The 16,539-nt window shown below is 41.5% G+C and overlaps 1 protein-coding gene across 3 annotated transcripts in view; it reads right to left on the bottom strand.

The window, feature by feature from the left end:
- Positions 1–16,539, bottom strand: part of LOC109080710 (dachshund homolog 1-like) — a 67,857-nt gene that overhangs the window by 45,396 nt on the left and 5,922 nt on the right. Inside the window, exon 1 of one of the 3 annotated variants that reach the window (XM_042757038.1) lies at positions 2,661–3,709. The exons of 1 other annotated variant lie outside the window; for it this stretch is intronic. In XM_042757038.1, coding sequence (XP_042612972.1) covers positions 2,661–3,199 — 539 coding nt within the window. In that variant the 5' untranslated portion in view covers positions 3,200–3,709. Of the gene's footprint in view, positions 1–2,660; positions 3,710–16,539 lie in introns of those variants that run through there. One more of the 3 variants, XM_042757032.1, reaches the window with a different exon arrangement.

The following is a 16,539-nucleotide window of genomic DNA, read 5'->3' on the forward strand; positions in this document are numbered from 1 at the left end:
CCAAGTCAGCACCTATAGGGCATTTTTTTCTGCCTGCCAGAAAAAGCTCATGGATTAGATGACGGTCAGAGAAGACATATCTTTTCAACAAAGAGAAGCGCTGAGGAAGTAGTCAGATTTGATGAATAATGGCAGCATAGCCGTTATTTGAGTCTCACCACAACATGGGGTGGAGAGGTGGTTTTTCTGTTTAGTTTCTTCTAAAACAATAACAAAACGCTAATGTGCCAGTTGAGCAGAATCCTTATTTTCTGTTCATGATGAGTCAAAGTGCCAAACTATGACTCAGCATGAGTCATTTCTGAACGAAAGAGTCACCCTTTGTACCCTACCCCCTCCCCTCCCATAAAAAAAAAACTTTTTTATGAGGTGGAGATTTCATATGAATTTGCACACATTTTAGACAAATCTGTGATCACTCACATCCATCAGTGGGCTGGGGAATAAACATCACCAAACCATATGAATGAAATTAGCCACCAATTCGCCAAAAATAGAATAGTCATAAGAAGGTGTTGGCCTCAGTCTCTCAATTTAAACTTCTAAGTTAGGTCTTTAGAGAATTCAAGAAACAGACATCCAAGATTTTAGCCCACGCTGTCTGATCTCCATTCAGCTCTGCTAAATTTAAAACTTTAGAAGGCCAGACATTGATTAAATAGTCATTTTACAGATATATATATATATATATATATATATATATATATATATATATATATATATATATATATATATATATATATATATATATATATAGATAGAAACATTTAAAATTAGTGGTTTTGAGCTTCTGACTAGAGTTGGTCAAAGTTCAGATTCTCAAAACACCTTTTCATGAGCACAAATTAGCAAATTAGAGGTCAGGAGAATTAGAGGTCTAATTCACGCATAAATACATTCTGATACAAATTTGTATCAAAAAACACATTCGTAAATTTGTCGATTAATCCTGAGGCAAAAAGTATTAATACGATTAGGATATAATTCAAAGTGGAGACAAAAAGGGCGGGAGGACTGTTAGAGAGTACCCTTTTAAAACTGCCGCTCTAGGCAATATGAAAAATTAATTAATTTCTGTGGAGAATCAATTTCTATATTAGACACCACTGGGGAGCAAGCGCTCGGGCAGGATTCAGAGATTCTAATCTCGTTCCAGTAACTTGTGTCACAAGCGCTTAACATCTCCTCACCAGTGCCAATGGCTGCCTAATGCGCTCTTTAATAAGCAAGCAGCTCTGAGCTGGTGTCATAAATTTGCTCACAGACACCAAGGTTTAGATAAGTAAACCCTTACTGTTCTTTCACTTTAACTCTCTTTAACTGCAGAGAAATTGTAGGCCTACAACTACAATAGTTATTTGTTTATTTATTTATTTATTTTAGTTATTTATTTAATAGTTATTTATTATTATTATTATTATTATTATTATTATTATTTATTGTAAAATAACTCAATATAATGGATCCATATTATGTTTTTTCTGTCTTCTGATAAACATTTTTCTGGGCTGTTCCAAAAAGCATCATAAGCCTAAGGGGATGGCAAAGATGGCAATGGTTTTGATGATACTTTTAGGAAACGCAGCTCTGTTTGAAAGCAGCGTCAGCAGTGAACAGAAGCTGTCATATTGATTAGTTCTGTCTTGCAGCATTTGCGTTTGATCACATGAGCAGGAAAATAGTTCTACCCTATACAATTATTTGCTAACATAGTTTATGTGGCCAATCTAATGCATATTATGCGCGTTCAACTACTAGCTAAACAAACAAAAAACAATTCATTTGAGTAGATACTTTCGGTACCACATCAGTCTCGATAAAGTCTATGGATAGGCTATCAGTATAAGATCAGACAAATTTGAGTTAATACGCTACTAAAGTGTCTGTGTTTTCATAGCACGCGAACTTTGATGGCCACAGAGTCAGTTGCATATGACAGCTCAACAGAATATAGCACTTTTATGACTACTTGTCTAAACTGATAACGCCATTCAATAACTACCTGGGCCGATATAGCCCTAATCATGCCACGTGAAACATGCAAATTCATTTTAAGTTTCAAATATAACCGAGACAGCAGTATTGATATTCCTTTATTAAATTCACACATTTTAAGTATTCTGATTATGGAAACTGCAATCTTGTGGTCCCATCTGATACCCAACCACGGGACAACTGCCGATTAACCTGTGAGCTGACATTCAGTTAACTCCTAACAAAAGCAGACTGGTCTCATTAAATATTTAAATACTAGACTGATTCGATCTCTCTCCCTCTCTTTTTTCCCATATCTATCTCCAAAAGTGATTGTTTACACATGATACATTTTAGAAAGAGACAAAGAGTTCCATTCAATCCTATTCTGACAGCATGATTGATGGTGAAAGACACCTGTCCTGCCCAAAAAGATGTGTGTGGTGTACCTACTGTATGTTCAATGTGATGCATTTCAGTATAAAAGAAACCTGATATGAGCATGATTATCAAAGGCCAAACTGTGATCATAAGTAGGCTAGAGATAAGTAACGTCTGCGCAAGATAGGAGCTCAATAAACCCACATAGTTTAGCGGGTAACTTCTTAGTTTAGCGCAACTTTTCAAACTTTTCTGCGTCCTTTACAGTACAGATCTCGTGTAGCTTCGAGAAGGCTTACATTTACCTTGCATTTGTGCAGTCGTTATAGAGGACCTCGAAGTCTTTTCTCGATATAAGTTTGCAGCGATTGACTCCGGGCTGAATCGCGCCCAGTCCACGAAGGATGCGAACCTGCTCCACGTTGCACACCACAGGCGTTATTTCCAGACGTTTGAGTTTCGTGTAGACGGTGTGCAGTCCACCGACCAGGTGCTTGAGAAAGAGATCAAACACCTGCGGGAGGCAGATGAGCTCGTTGCCGTTGACAGTGAAAGACGCGAGCTTTGCGCCTCGGACCTCGACCATCTTACACTCGTTGTTTTGAGGGGTGTTCTCCACTGGGGAAGGAGTGGAATACACGGGTTTGTGCGGGAGACTTCCGATGGGGATGCCCGGGCTCGCGGAGGAGAGCAGTTCCGATCTGAAGAGGCTCGGTCCGGATGGGGTGACGGACGGCGAGGGCGAGAGGGTCGCCGGGGTCGAGGAGTTGACCGCCGCGGCGACCGAGATCGGAGGCGCATGGGCCATCGGTGTCGCGGGCAGCAGCGCAGCCGGTGTGGCCATGTTCAGCACTAAATAAATCTTTTGAAAGTGTTCGGACAAAAGTAATGTATAACGGGAGAATTAATAAAACAACAAAAACAATTCCGTTTAATCGAAAAGTAAAATCAGCCTGGCACGAGGAGGGGTAAAAAAAAACCGAGATGTTGTCTGTGCGTCACGACATCGATCAAAGCGTGATAGTGACAGTGGGAATAAGTGAAGAGCTGCGCTGGAGCTCGGACGAGTTGAATCTGTCACATTGTGGTCCGGAGGAGGAGCCAAGAAACAAAGAGTTTGGAAAGAGACACAGCGCGCACGTGTGTTGCTTTCTTTCAGAGCAGGTAGATCTCACACAATGAACTTCACAAGAACTGGTGCTATTGCTGATGTTGAGCAAGGTTTACAAGGTAGCCTGCCCTTTATAATACTCACAGTAAAGATAAACAAACAGAACAACAGACCACACGTTGAGCGTGTTTTTTTTTGCCATTGACTGTTAAGTTCGTTATGTTATCTAACTTGCGTGAAAGGCTATATTTATTTATTTACTTACTTATATGTTGTCGCAGTTTAGTCCCAAAGTTTATGGAAGGACAGACGCATATTGTATTAATTCATGCTTGAAATGAATAATAACAGCACTTCAATAGTTAATGGCGCTTTGTACATGCACACGGGCGAGTGATTAATTCGCCGCGTGAGAAGTTCTGATGAAACAATATTGAAAGCAATTTAAATAAAGCTCATTTAAATGTCAGTTCTCATGGTTGGGGCTTTACTATAATTGGCTATTTAATTAAAACAATTTTCACGGTCATTAATACAGCCCGAGCGTTGTAGTGCACTGACATATTTTAATTATATGGTATTAACAAAATTGATATGCCTTAGAAAGCACGGGGAAAATTTGAATAAGAAATGACTACAGCAATTAAACATCATCCTCTTATGTACATAACGAGTATCAGCATATGACTGGTCAACACTGGGAAAGAGAATCAGTTAAAACAACTTACTGTGCAGTTGCAACACAAACAAGAACATAAAATAAAAACATATTCTTGCTGCTTAAAGAATAATAATTTTCAAAATGTTATTACATTGTTAGGACGAGCACAGCAGAGACAGGATATAAAGCTTATACTGCCATCTATTGTGAGGGATTTAGGAAGTGAAAATAGTTCAACTGAAATGTCAATGACTATTTGTTTTTTTCAAATGCCCAAAAGTGCTCATGACTGCATGGTTTATAAAGGTTATAAGAGAATAAACACTTAAGGTGTCTCTTGAGGCTCATTTATCAAAATACACTTCTCAGAGGCATCGTGATATCCCTGGCAGAAGGAGTCACTTGCGTACACAATTTCATTGACACTTACAGTCTGTCACTTGGGTTTAGTGAGATTTCACAGCACATTTCACAAAGTGTAATTCTCCAGTCAGACTGTGGAAGACAATCTATACACACAATGTTATCTGCCTATACCTTTACAGTTATTTTACAATAACATTTTTAAATGGCCACTATAAATGATTTTGTATGCACGATTGTAGAGTTCACTCCTGCTTTCATCCTGATGTTGATTCCTCACATTTTTTGCCATATGTCAGTTGAGCTGTTCTGTTTTCTCATGTTACAACTTTGCATTCATCAACATATCTCTACAATGAAATCGTGACTGTTAAATTTAAAGTAAATGTATGGATTTCAAGAGGAATTAAGCACTGATGTTTTCTTATTACTTTTAAGTAATTGGCAGTAACTGCCTGCATCCCTCAATTCCACATTCCTTTATTGAATTCACTACAGTGATCACAGCAGTTCCTCATTGACTTCTCTATTAGAGCTGCGGCCAGAGTCCATTCCCTCACCTTCTCTTCATCGATCGGGCACATTTGTCGCTCCTCTATTGTAAATGCAAAGAGAACATTTGTTATAATGTACATCCGATGCCTTCGCACAACTGTGATCAATATGTTCAACTACAGACCGCACTGTATAGAGAGAGACAACCATGTGTATATAATTTAAAATAGGACAATTCACTGTGGACATACACATGCTTATATTGATTCTTCTGAGAGGTGTTTAAATTATGCTATTCTGTCAATCACTACATCTGCTATATTGATATGCAATGAGGTCATTATCAAATGCTCACAAGCCCTCATGAACATTCACTTGAGTCGAATCTCACTCTCACATTTGCATCTATCTCTACAAATTCATGCTTTACTTTCTCTTATCTCCCATGTCAACCTTAACATCAATGTACAGGACACAGAGTGGGAGGGAGTCAATGCCTCAATTCACACACCAGCAGCCTATTAAGACCAGTGACATCCATCAGCTAAAGCTGCCACACTTTCAAATGCACTATGCTGGGATGGTCCCTCCAACAGCCCTGTAATTTAATTCCCCCTGCCATGCACACGCCATGCATACACCCTGCATAGCCACGTCCCCTGATGGATTAATCATGCCATTTGCACAAAGGTCCTTCAGAAAAGAATGGAGTTTGATCCAGCCACTGACGCTTGGTGTCATAACTCAAGCTCTGCTGAAACACCAATGTCCTGTTTTCCTGAAGATGGATGTGCGTTTTGGGGAGCTGCTTTGAATGTGTCCTTCGTTAGATTAGAATGTATGGATTTGCTCTCAGCTTCAAGGATAAAGGGGGAAAATCTGACTGTATAAATTCACCACACTGCAAAAATCCTATTCTTCACCTTCAGATTAAATATTTAAACTTCCTTAAAGCAAAATACAGCAAATATTCATTTTTAATAATGATAAATGGCCAATATTAAAATTCTATACTATTTTGTCTAAAGAACTTTATAATATATAGTTAGTATCTTTTTTCTGATTTGTTAAAGAGTACTTTTAATGGTCTTATTAAATCAGTAGTGTTGTTAGAGAGAAAAAGAACTGTCAGACACAGACGAGGACACAGAGGATTCAGTGCAATAGTGTTTAATGTAAATCAGAGGTTTCAGACACAGGTGAATCTTGACACGTAGACAACACAGTGGTAACACAACTTTCCTTTAAGGTGATGGTGATACAGATGGTGACTCAGACGAAGACGATGGGAACAGGTAGGCAGAGGAGTGATGAAGAGGGTTCAATATATCAGGTAGGTTCGACGAAGGGCGTTCAGGTAAGTTGGGAGATCGGTGCAAGACCAGACAATGAGTGATGGTGACTGAGGGCTTTATGTGTGGCACTGGTGATGATGCACAGGTGTTCAGAATGCTGGTGATTGGGAACGAGTGGGCGTGGCGTAAGTGTCCGATTCAGGGAGTGTAGATGGTGTGGCTGTGACAGTACCCCCTCCCCCACGGGCGGCTCCTGACGGCTGGGATCTTGAACGACGACGGGGTCTACCACGGCCACGGGGAGCGGGGCGGTCTGGATGGTCTCGGTGAAAGTCGGTGAGCAGGCTAGGGTCCAGGATGTCATTACGATTAACCCAGCAACGCTCCTCCGGGCCGTAGTTCTCCCAGTCTACAAGGTACTCCAGTTGAGGACCCCGTCGTCGAGAGTCGAGGATAGCTCTCACCCGGAAGATGCTGTTGTCTTCTTCGATGGCGGGAGGAGGAGGTACGGCATCATCACCAGGCTCTGTGGATGGAGGAGACAAAGGTTCAGTGAATGGTTTGAGGAGTGAGACATGGAATGAAGGTGAGATACGGTACTGTGCTGGTAGCTGGAGTCTATAGGTCACTTCGTTCAGTTGCCGTTCGATCTTGAATGGTCCGATGTATCGAGGACTCAGCTTACGGCAGGGCAGCCGGAGGCGGATGTCCCTCGTCGAGAGCCAGACCAGCTGTCCAGGTTGGTATTGTGGCGTAGGTCTTCGACGAGCGTCCGCTTGCTCTTTATGCCTCCGAACTGCCCGCTGGAGATGCACGTGAGCTGAGTCCCAGACCCTCTCGCTCTGTCGGAACCAGTGATCTACCGCTGGGACCTCCGAGGGCTCACCCGACCATGGGAAGAGTGGAGGCTGGTATCCGAGGACACATTGGAAGGGGGTGAGCCCGGTGGTAGATTGCTGGAGGGAGTTCTGTGCATATTCTGCCCAGGGTAGGTACTGGCTCCAACAGTCCTGATTCCGGTGGCAGTAGACCCTCAGGAACCTCCCGATCTCTTGGATCTTCCGCTCAGTCTGGCCGTTGGTCTGTGGATGGTATCCTGAAGAGAGGCTGACGGATACCCCTAGGAGGCGGAAGAAAGCTGACCAGACTCTGGAGATGAATTGGGGACCCCTGTCGGAGATGATGTCTTCTGGAATGCCAAAGTGACGGAACACATTGTGGAATAGTGCCTCTGCCGCTTCAAACGCTGTGGGAAGTCCTTTGAGAGGTATGAGTTTGCATGATTTTGAAAACCTGTCGACTACTACCAGCACACAAGTATTTCCTTGAGAAAGGGGGAGGTCAGTCATGAAATCTACACCTATATGGGTCCATGGACGTTCAGGAATGGGCAGAGGCACCAGTTTACCTTCCGGGAGTCTCCTAGGGGTGTTCGCTATGGCGCAGACTGAGCATCCTTTGAGGTACCGGGAGGTATCCTGACTCATCGAGGGCCACCAGTAACGTTGTTGCAGGAGCGAGAGGGTCCGCCTCCTGCCTGGATGTCCAGATCCCGGAGAGGTGTGAGCTAAGTCCAGAAGGGTAATCCGATGTTGAGAAGGGACGAAGAGTTTCCCTTCTGGACCTCCCGGCAGAGCAGGGTGTTGAAGATTTTCTTGTTCAATCAGACGATTAAGGTCCCATTGAATGGGACTTACAATCATGGCTGGAGGGAGGATCGGTTCGGGAGATTCTGGTTCGGGGTCTGCCTGATGAAGGCGGGATAGAGCATCAGCTCTATTGTTCTGGGAGCCAGGGCGATACGTGACTTTAAAGTCGAACCTCGTGAAGAATAAGGCCCATCTAGCTTGGCGATGATTCAGTCTCTTAGCTTCACGGAGGTATTCCAGGTTCCGGTGGTCAGTGATCACCTCGAAAGGGACCTTGGCTCCCTCCAGCCAATGACGCCACTCTTCCCGGAGCCAGCTTGATAGCCAATAGTTCACGATTTCCTATGTCGTAATTCTGCTCCGCCGGGGATAGCTTCTTCGAGAAGAAGGCACATGGATGGAGTCGTGGAGGATCCCCCTCCCGCTGGGAGAGTACCGCTCCGACCCCGGTCGATGAAGCATCCACTTCCACTATGAACTGTCGATTGGGATCAGGATGAGCTAGGATCGGAGCGGTCTTGAAGGCTTGTTTGAGCTGGTGGAAAGCTTCAGTGGCCATGGGGTTCCAGGACAGAGACTTGGGCCGGTTCCGGAGTAGTGAGGTTAGAGGTGAGCTGAGTAAACTGTAGTTCTTGATGAATCTCCTATAAAAGTTGGCAAAGCCCAGGAAGCGTTGGAGTTCTTTTATGGAGCCAGGTTGGGGCCAGTGTGTGATGGCTTCCACCTTCCCCCGGTCCATCTTCACGCCACGTGGGCCGATGATGTATCCCAGGAACTGGACTGAGGGCGTGTGGAACTCACATTTTTCTAATTTGAGGTACAGATGGTGTTCCCGGAGTTTTCGGAGTACAAGGATGACATGTTGGATGTGTTCTTCCTGGGATGTGGAGTAAATGAGGATATCATCGATGTAGACAATTACGAACTGGTTAAGGTATTCTCTGAAGATTTCGTTCATGTAGTTCTGAAAGACGGAAGGACTGTTGGATAACCCATACGGCATGACCCTGTATTCATAGTGCCCGGAAGGAGTGATGAAAGCTGTCTTCCACTCGTCCCCCTTCCGGATGCGGATTAGATTGTAGGCGCTCCTCAAGTCCAGTTTTGTGAAGATCCTTGCTCCGCGTAGTTGTTCTAAGGCAGCTGGGACCAGGGGAAGAGGATAACCTGAATTTGACGGTTTGAGAGTTGAGATGGCGATAATCTATACACGGCCTCAAGCCTCCGTCCTTCTTGGCCACGAAGAAAAAGCTGGAAGCGGCAGGGGAAGTAGATGGTCGGATGAATCCTTGAGCGAGAGCTTCCTGTACGTACTCCTCCATGGCCTTCTGCTCCGGGATGGACAGAGGATAGACTCGTCCCTTGGGAAGGGTTGCTCCAGGCAGGAGGTCGATAGCGCAGTCCCATGGTCGATGAGGTGGAAGTTTCGTTGCCAACCGCTTGCTGAACACATCCTGGAACGCCCAATATTCTGGAGGGATGGTATGTTCCGCCTTAGTTTCGGGGCTTTCCACTGATGTGGACTGGACCGGTAGGGATGACTTCTTGAGGGATGGAATGACCTTGGGAACTTTAACTGGTGGAGTGATGCAGGAAGAATGACAGGATTTTCCCCATTTCAGGATCTCACCTGTGGGCCAATGGATGTGTGGTTGATGTTGGTTAAGCCATGGGCGTCCCAGGATGATGTCTGCGGTGGATTCCTCCAGCACCATGAACGTGATGTCTTCCTCATGCAGGGAACCCACGCGGAGGATGACTGTGGGGGAGAAATAGCGGACATGACCTCTGCCCAGCGGCTTTCCTTGTATGGTTGTTATTCTGAGTTCGACGGGGCTTCGATGACGTTTGACACTTAGACGATTTAATGTTTGCTGGTTGATGAAGTTCCCCGCCGAACCGGAGTCGATGAGGGCTTGTACTGAAATAGAAGAGTGGAGATGTCTTAGAGTAACCCAGGTTTGAGTTAATGGAGCAGTTTGAGGTGGTAGATGGATGGTACTCACCGCTGGGCGTGGAGGTCGTACGGGACATGATGGTAATAAGTGTCCCTCTCCCCCACAGTAGAGACACAGCCCGGTGTTCATCCTCCGCTGACGTTCTGATGTAGATAGATGGTGTGAATCTACTTGCATGGGTTCAGGTGCTGGAGGAGCGACAGATGGTAGAGCGGGCGGAGGAAGTACAGCGGGAGTGAGTTGATGACATGCAGTGAGTCTCTGGGCGACTCTGATGGACTTCTGGATAAGACACTCCAGTCCCAGTGAATCTTCATATACAACAATCAAACTTTGTATCTTTTCACACATAAACCGTGGCGATATGCGGTAATTAAGGCCGTTTCATTCCAACCGCTGATGTAAGCGAGGGTACGGAAGCGAACAGCATAATCACTCACGGACTCATTTTTCTGTTGGCGAATTGTAAACAGTTGATCATGGACAGATAATTCAGAAGTTTGTTGACCAAAGACAGATTTTAACTGGGAACAGAAATCAGTAACAGATCCAGTGGCAGATGAATTCGATTCCCAGAGAGACTGAGCCCATTGGAGAGCTTTACCTGTGAGCAGATTGATGATAAAGGCAACTCGGCTGCGTTCGGTGGTGAATAAGTGTGCGTTGGACTCCAGGTAGAGTGAACACTGTAGCAGAAACCCGCTGCAATCCTCCGCCGCGCCGCTGTATGTCGCTGGTTTGGCCATGGGACTCGCAGGGGCAACCGAAGAAGTGACCGGAGTGGTAGCGGTGTTTGATGGCGGTGAGCAGTTGACAGCAGGTGAGGGAAGTTGCATGAGTGAGGACCGTACAGCGTGAACCAGTTCAGTGAAGGGATCCGCGGTGCGGTCCTCGCCTGTGTCTGAAGAGCTCTGCATGTGGTCTGGTCTTCTGTCAGACACAGACGAGGACACAGAGGATTCAGTGCAATAGTGTTTAATGTAAATCAGAGGTTTCAGACACAGGTGAATCTTGACACGTAGACAACACAGTGGTAACACAACTTTCCTTTAAGGTGATGGTGAGACAGATGGTGACTCAGACGAAGACGATGGGAACAGGTAGGCAGAGGAGGATGAAGAGGGTTCAATATATCAGGTAGGTTCGACGAAGGGCGTTCAGGTAAGTTGGGAGATCGGTGCAAGACCAGACAATGAGTGATGGTGACTGAGGGCTTTATGTGTGGCACTGGTGATGATGCACAGGTGTTCAGAATGCTGGTGATTGGGAACGAGTGGGCGTGGCGTAAGTGTCCGATTCAGGGAGTGTAGATGGTGTGGCTGTGACAAGAACAAGCAGCCTTGTCATAATTGCAGCAGAAATATTGTAGTGTATATGGAGGGGGGACCTATGAATATTCTGTTGGACAATGGTGGGCCTTTGAGTCAAAAAACTGATAACCACCAATTCAAATTATATTTAAAAAAAAATGGGATATAAGGCATATATATGGCAACCTATACCAATAGGTACAAAGATGTTATTGTTGATAATGTTGTAAAATTATAAAAAAAAAATACAAAATATTGGCATAGAACTGATATGATACAGATATACTGTGTGTCCCTGTTGCATACATTAAGATTGACATGTTTCTTTAGAAGACTTGGAAATTGTTCTGTACTGTTCTACCCATTGTTTTACACATTTTTTTGTTTTACAATTATTTTATTTCTAATTGTGGAGCTGCATCACACTAATTAATTATTGAAGGTACTAAACTTGTCCATCAATAACTCCTTTCTGGAGAACTTGACAACTTGGTTTTCCTTTATAATAGATGCCTATATGATTAATTTACATGCTTGCATTTTTAATTACTTCACAGCTACAAATCTACGGCAGCATGCATCCATTAACTAATCAAAGACTATCGTGTGACCTGACCTTTCTTCCTCACTGTGGGTGTGACTTAACATTAGATACACCCATTCTTCACTGAGACCTTGTTTTGGACAGTGGACAATGACGTGTTTTGAGAGAACATATGTTTACTTGAGGAATGAAATGAAATGAAATTAAGGCTAAAACTTTCAGCCAAGTTCCAAGGGGGGCACCCAGTTTTATTTAGGTATGCTAAAGAGATGCCCACCTCACACTGGAATTCACTCCAGCTTCTTCTAAAACATCACTTCCATGATCGAAGTCAGGGAGGGGAAAATATCTCTAGAGTGCCAGTCATGGAGATGAGATAGAGCAGAAAAATGCCTGACAGCACTCCTCTGTCAGCGCTTGAACACTTTTTTCTGTTTTCTAACAATTTTTTTTTTTTTTTTACAGACCAAATTAATTGTGGGGATGTGAGATGCCTGATTTACATTCATTAAAAGTCATCTCCAGAAGTCAAGTTCAGTTCCAATCAAATTTGGGTAATTATGCAGAACAAGATATTCCCCAAAGAGTTCCCCAAACTTTTTTGAACATATCACTGTAAATTAATAAGTTTAATTTTACATATACCTGAGTGAATAGGTTATTCTAAAAAAAACTCTCTTTGGCATATTGTTAAATATATCTTAACAGTTACCAAGCACCCAACAGGTTAACCTTCTTTCTTTGTTCTGGGGTTTTATCATGATATGATACTCTCACAACAACTTTGAATAAAGACAAAAAAAAAAGAGTTCAAATGGTTTATTATTATTATTATTATTATTATTATTATTATTACTTTTGTGTTGCAATATATGATATGATATATTGTTACAATACAGTTTTATGAATGCAACAAATTTGGACATACTACTAATTTCACTGTTTTTCACCTACTAAGGCATATTCAGATACAGGAACCGCTTTCTCTTCTAATAAATAAATGACAGATTTAACAGAGCCTAAGCTGGTTTGTTTACTGGTTTAAAATGGTCTTAGCTGGATTAATCTGGTCTTCAATCCTGGCTAAACTGGTCTTTGGAAAGTGCCCAGTTTAGGCTGGTTAAAGATGTTTAAGCAGGATTTATACAACAGCTCAATGAAAAATAAGTTAATATTACAAAACCTACATTTTAGATACAATACTGCCATATACTTTCTCTATTTTCACTTCTTTCTGGGACTTTTCCAAACTCCCTGAAAACTGCAGTTGTTAAGCCCCTTCTGAAAAAGATCAATCTTGATAACATCATTTAGAGCAATTAGACCAATATAAAATCTTCCTTTTATATGCAAAATTATAGAAAAGGTAGCTTTTAATCAGCTGAACAAATACTTAAACTCAAATGGATACCTGGACAATTTTCAATCTGGTTTCCGATCACATCACAGCACAGAGACAGCGCTCATTAAGATAATAAATGATATCTGCTTAAATTCTGATGCTGGCCAAAAATTCAGTGCTGGTATTACTAGATCTCAGTGCTGCGTTTGATACTGTCAATCATAACATACTTCTACAGAGACTGGAAAACTGGGTCGGGCTTTCTGGGATGGTACTCAAATAGTTCAGGTCATACGAAGGGAGAGGTCATTATGTGAGTATAGGAGAGCATAAGTTTAAGTGGACGTCCATGCGGAGTCCCACAAGGCTCAATTCTTGCACCGCTCTTGTTTAGCCTGTATATGCTCCCACTTTTATATTAAATTCATCATCAGATATTAGCCACTTTTAAATCTAGACTCAAAACTCATCTGTTTAGCTGTGCATTTATTGAATGAGCACTGTGCAATGTCCAAAATGATTGCACTGTATTTTATGTAAAATCATTTTCTATTTTTTACTGTCTTAAATTCATTTTAAATCAAATTTTAAATCATTTTCGAAGTTTTTAAATTCCTTGTTTTGTGATTTGTTTTTTTATGATTATTTTACTTTCTTTTATGTAAAGCACTTTGAATTACCATTGTGTACGAAATGTGCTATATAAATAAACTTGCCTTGCCAATAAATACTCTTGAGTGAACAATTCATTGAGTCACTCATAACAACAGGCACTTGTCATCACCTATAATGGCGTAAAAATAGGATTACTGAAAAATACCCACTACAATAGGTTTATATAATGAACAAATTTATAATTTAGGCTTTTATAGAGCATGTCAAAAATAGTAAAAGGCAGATCAGGCGTACTAAACCTCTTCTTGCACATCATTTCAGCTTCTATCTACAATATTTGATGATACATGTGTTGATTAATTTTTACATGTGAATAAACGCCAAAATTAAATCTGTTAATCATATAAAGCAATTATGTCTCTTTAAAAGACTTGGATTAAATCTCTCTATTCATACTGATTTTTATATACAATCTCTTTATCAATTTTTTGACAGCATCAGTTTTGGGTGAAAGAACTTTCAGTAGAGGAACAGAAATCCCTCAGGTTCCTTTTGTTTCAAAGATGAACAGAAGTCTTATCGGTTTGGAATGACAAGAGGGTAGGTAAATAATTTTTGTGTGAACTAACTTTAGAATAGATCAGCATCATTAAATAAGTTATTTTATTTGTATAACGCCATTTACAAAACATTGCTTTAAAGCAAATGGACACTAAATCAGATTCAGAAAGAGCTTTATTCGCCAAGTGTGTGCAAAGGAAAAATAATAATAATAATGTGGAATGCATCTGGAACAGAAGATTTATGTACAGATTTGTGTTGTGCATTATTTACTGTATATACAGCTGTATAAATAAAAAATATGTATATGTATTTAGAGAGAGACAATAATTAAGAAATTAATTACAGAAGACAGGTGGTCATTTCTGTGTTAGCTGTTTAAGCTGGAGATGAGATGGGGGTGGGGGGGGACTGTTTTTATGCCTAGATGTTCTAGTGCACAGAGATCTGTAGTGCAAACAGATTGTGGTCGGGGTGAGAGGGGTCTGTGATGATGTTACCTGCCCCTTTCCTGAAGGTTGGACAGGTGCACACCAATTATACTTTTAGCTGTCCTAACAGTCCGTTGCAGTCTTTTTATATCTGATTTGCTGGCTGACCCAAACCAGACAGTTATAGAAGAGCACAGAACAGACTCAATAACAGTAAAACTGTCATCTGCGCCTGTGGAAGGTTGTACTTTTTTAGTTGTGGACACATCAACATCCAACCTTTGCTGTTATAAGAAAAAAATATGATTCTGAGTTCAGAATGCAAACTCAGATTTTTCATGTGATTTTTCATTCTTCTATTTCATGAAGTTTATCTCCTCTTTACCTTCCATTCCAGAGGTCTGTAACCTGTTTTGTGGAAGAACAATTCCTTTAAAACGCATGTAACTGAACTTCTCCACCAACTACTTCTGTGACCTCAAAGGCAGTGTGATTTTTTATCCTTTCCTCTTGAGGCGGAGAGAGGACGAGGGTTATTCATTCGTGCTTAGCTGTGTGTTGAGTTTGATGGATAAGCCTCATAAGCATTGATGCTAACACTCAGGAGCACACTCCTTTTCTTTCTCGCTCTGGTTCTTCACAGATCATAGAGCATCTTTTTCCTTCCACTCACTCTCTCTCTCTCTCTCTCTCTCTCTCTCTCTCTCTCTCTCTCTCTCTCTCTAACACACACACACACACACACACACACACACACACACACATTCTGCCCCTTAGACCCCCTGCTGGGTTCACTTTCTATGACATCCATCAAACCTAAACAAGAGGGGTCATTCAGCTGGCAAATAACCTTCACTCAGCAGTGAGCAAGCTGCAGATAAAAGACTCACTGCTAGTGCGGGCCAGTGGAGTGAGTTAGGCCTTGGGAAGAAGTTGCTCTTTTGTGGCCATCATGGACCAGCTTCTAAAAAAAACCATTATATTAACCAATATACATTTTGTAATTTAAGTGATTTAAATATAATATTTAAAATATATGACAACTTGCTTAAATTACAAAAATAGTAATTTAGTATGGAGCACAAAACCCACATACAGTATTTCATTCTAATTTTGGGGGTACTAGAAGAAGCTTTCTAAGGAAGATCAAACGGAACCTTTTTGTTAAACAAATGACAGGTAGCCTACATGTTAAAATTATTTGTTTATTTATTTAGCTAGTTTCTTTTGACCAATAAGTAATGCTGTAAGCAAAGCTTAGTTTCAAGGCCAAAGCATTGTGAAGATGCACCCTCAAGTTAAATTCACACTCAAGTCAAAGCTGATAATGCTTTACATGTGATTGCCTTAGAATGATCTGAAATCTGAAAATCCAATGAATACTTTAGGACAAACAGAAACTTTGGCCCATTGACAGAGAAAATATACATTTTTTTTTTTTTAACTGAATTGGACTTTTGATATGGACACAAATAAGTTTGATAATCTTCACAAATAAACTCAACTTGTATGAATTGCAAAGCACAGATACAATTAAATTACATAAAAATTATATTACTAAATGCAACAATGCCAAATATAGCCTATAACTAGAGCTCGACTGATTATTTTTTATTTTTTTACCGTTTTGCCGATATTATCGGCCAATATGAGCCTGTCGCAGATATATTGGTATCGGCAAATGTCGCCAATATGAAGATTTGTTTTACAGAACATATAAGGCAGATGAAATGCTTCTAAATTGTGTAATAACTTAGTTTGTCCAGCAGAGCGTGCTCCACTGTTTGAAAAAAATATATAGACTCAGGTCAGTGTACAGTAGAGATGCACGGATGAGCTCAAACTTCAC

Source organism: Cyprinus carpio, chromosome A1, assembly GCF_018340385.1.
Source record: "Cyprinus carpio isolate SPL01 chromosome A1, ASM1834038v1, whole genome shotgun sequence".
Taxonomy (NCBI): Eukaryota; Metazoa; Chordata; class Actinopteri; order Cypriniformes; family Cyprinidae; genus Cyprinus; species Cyprinus carpio.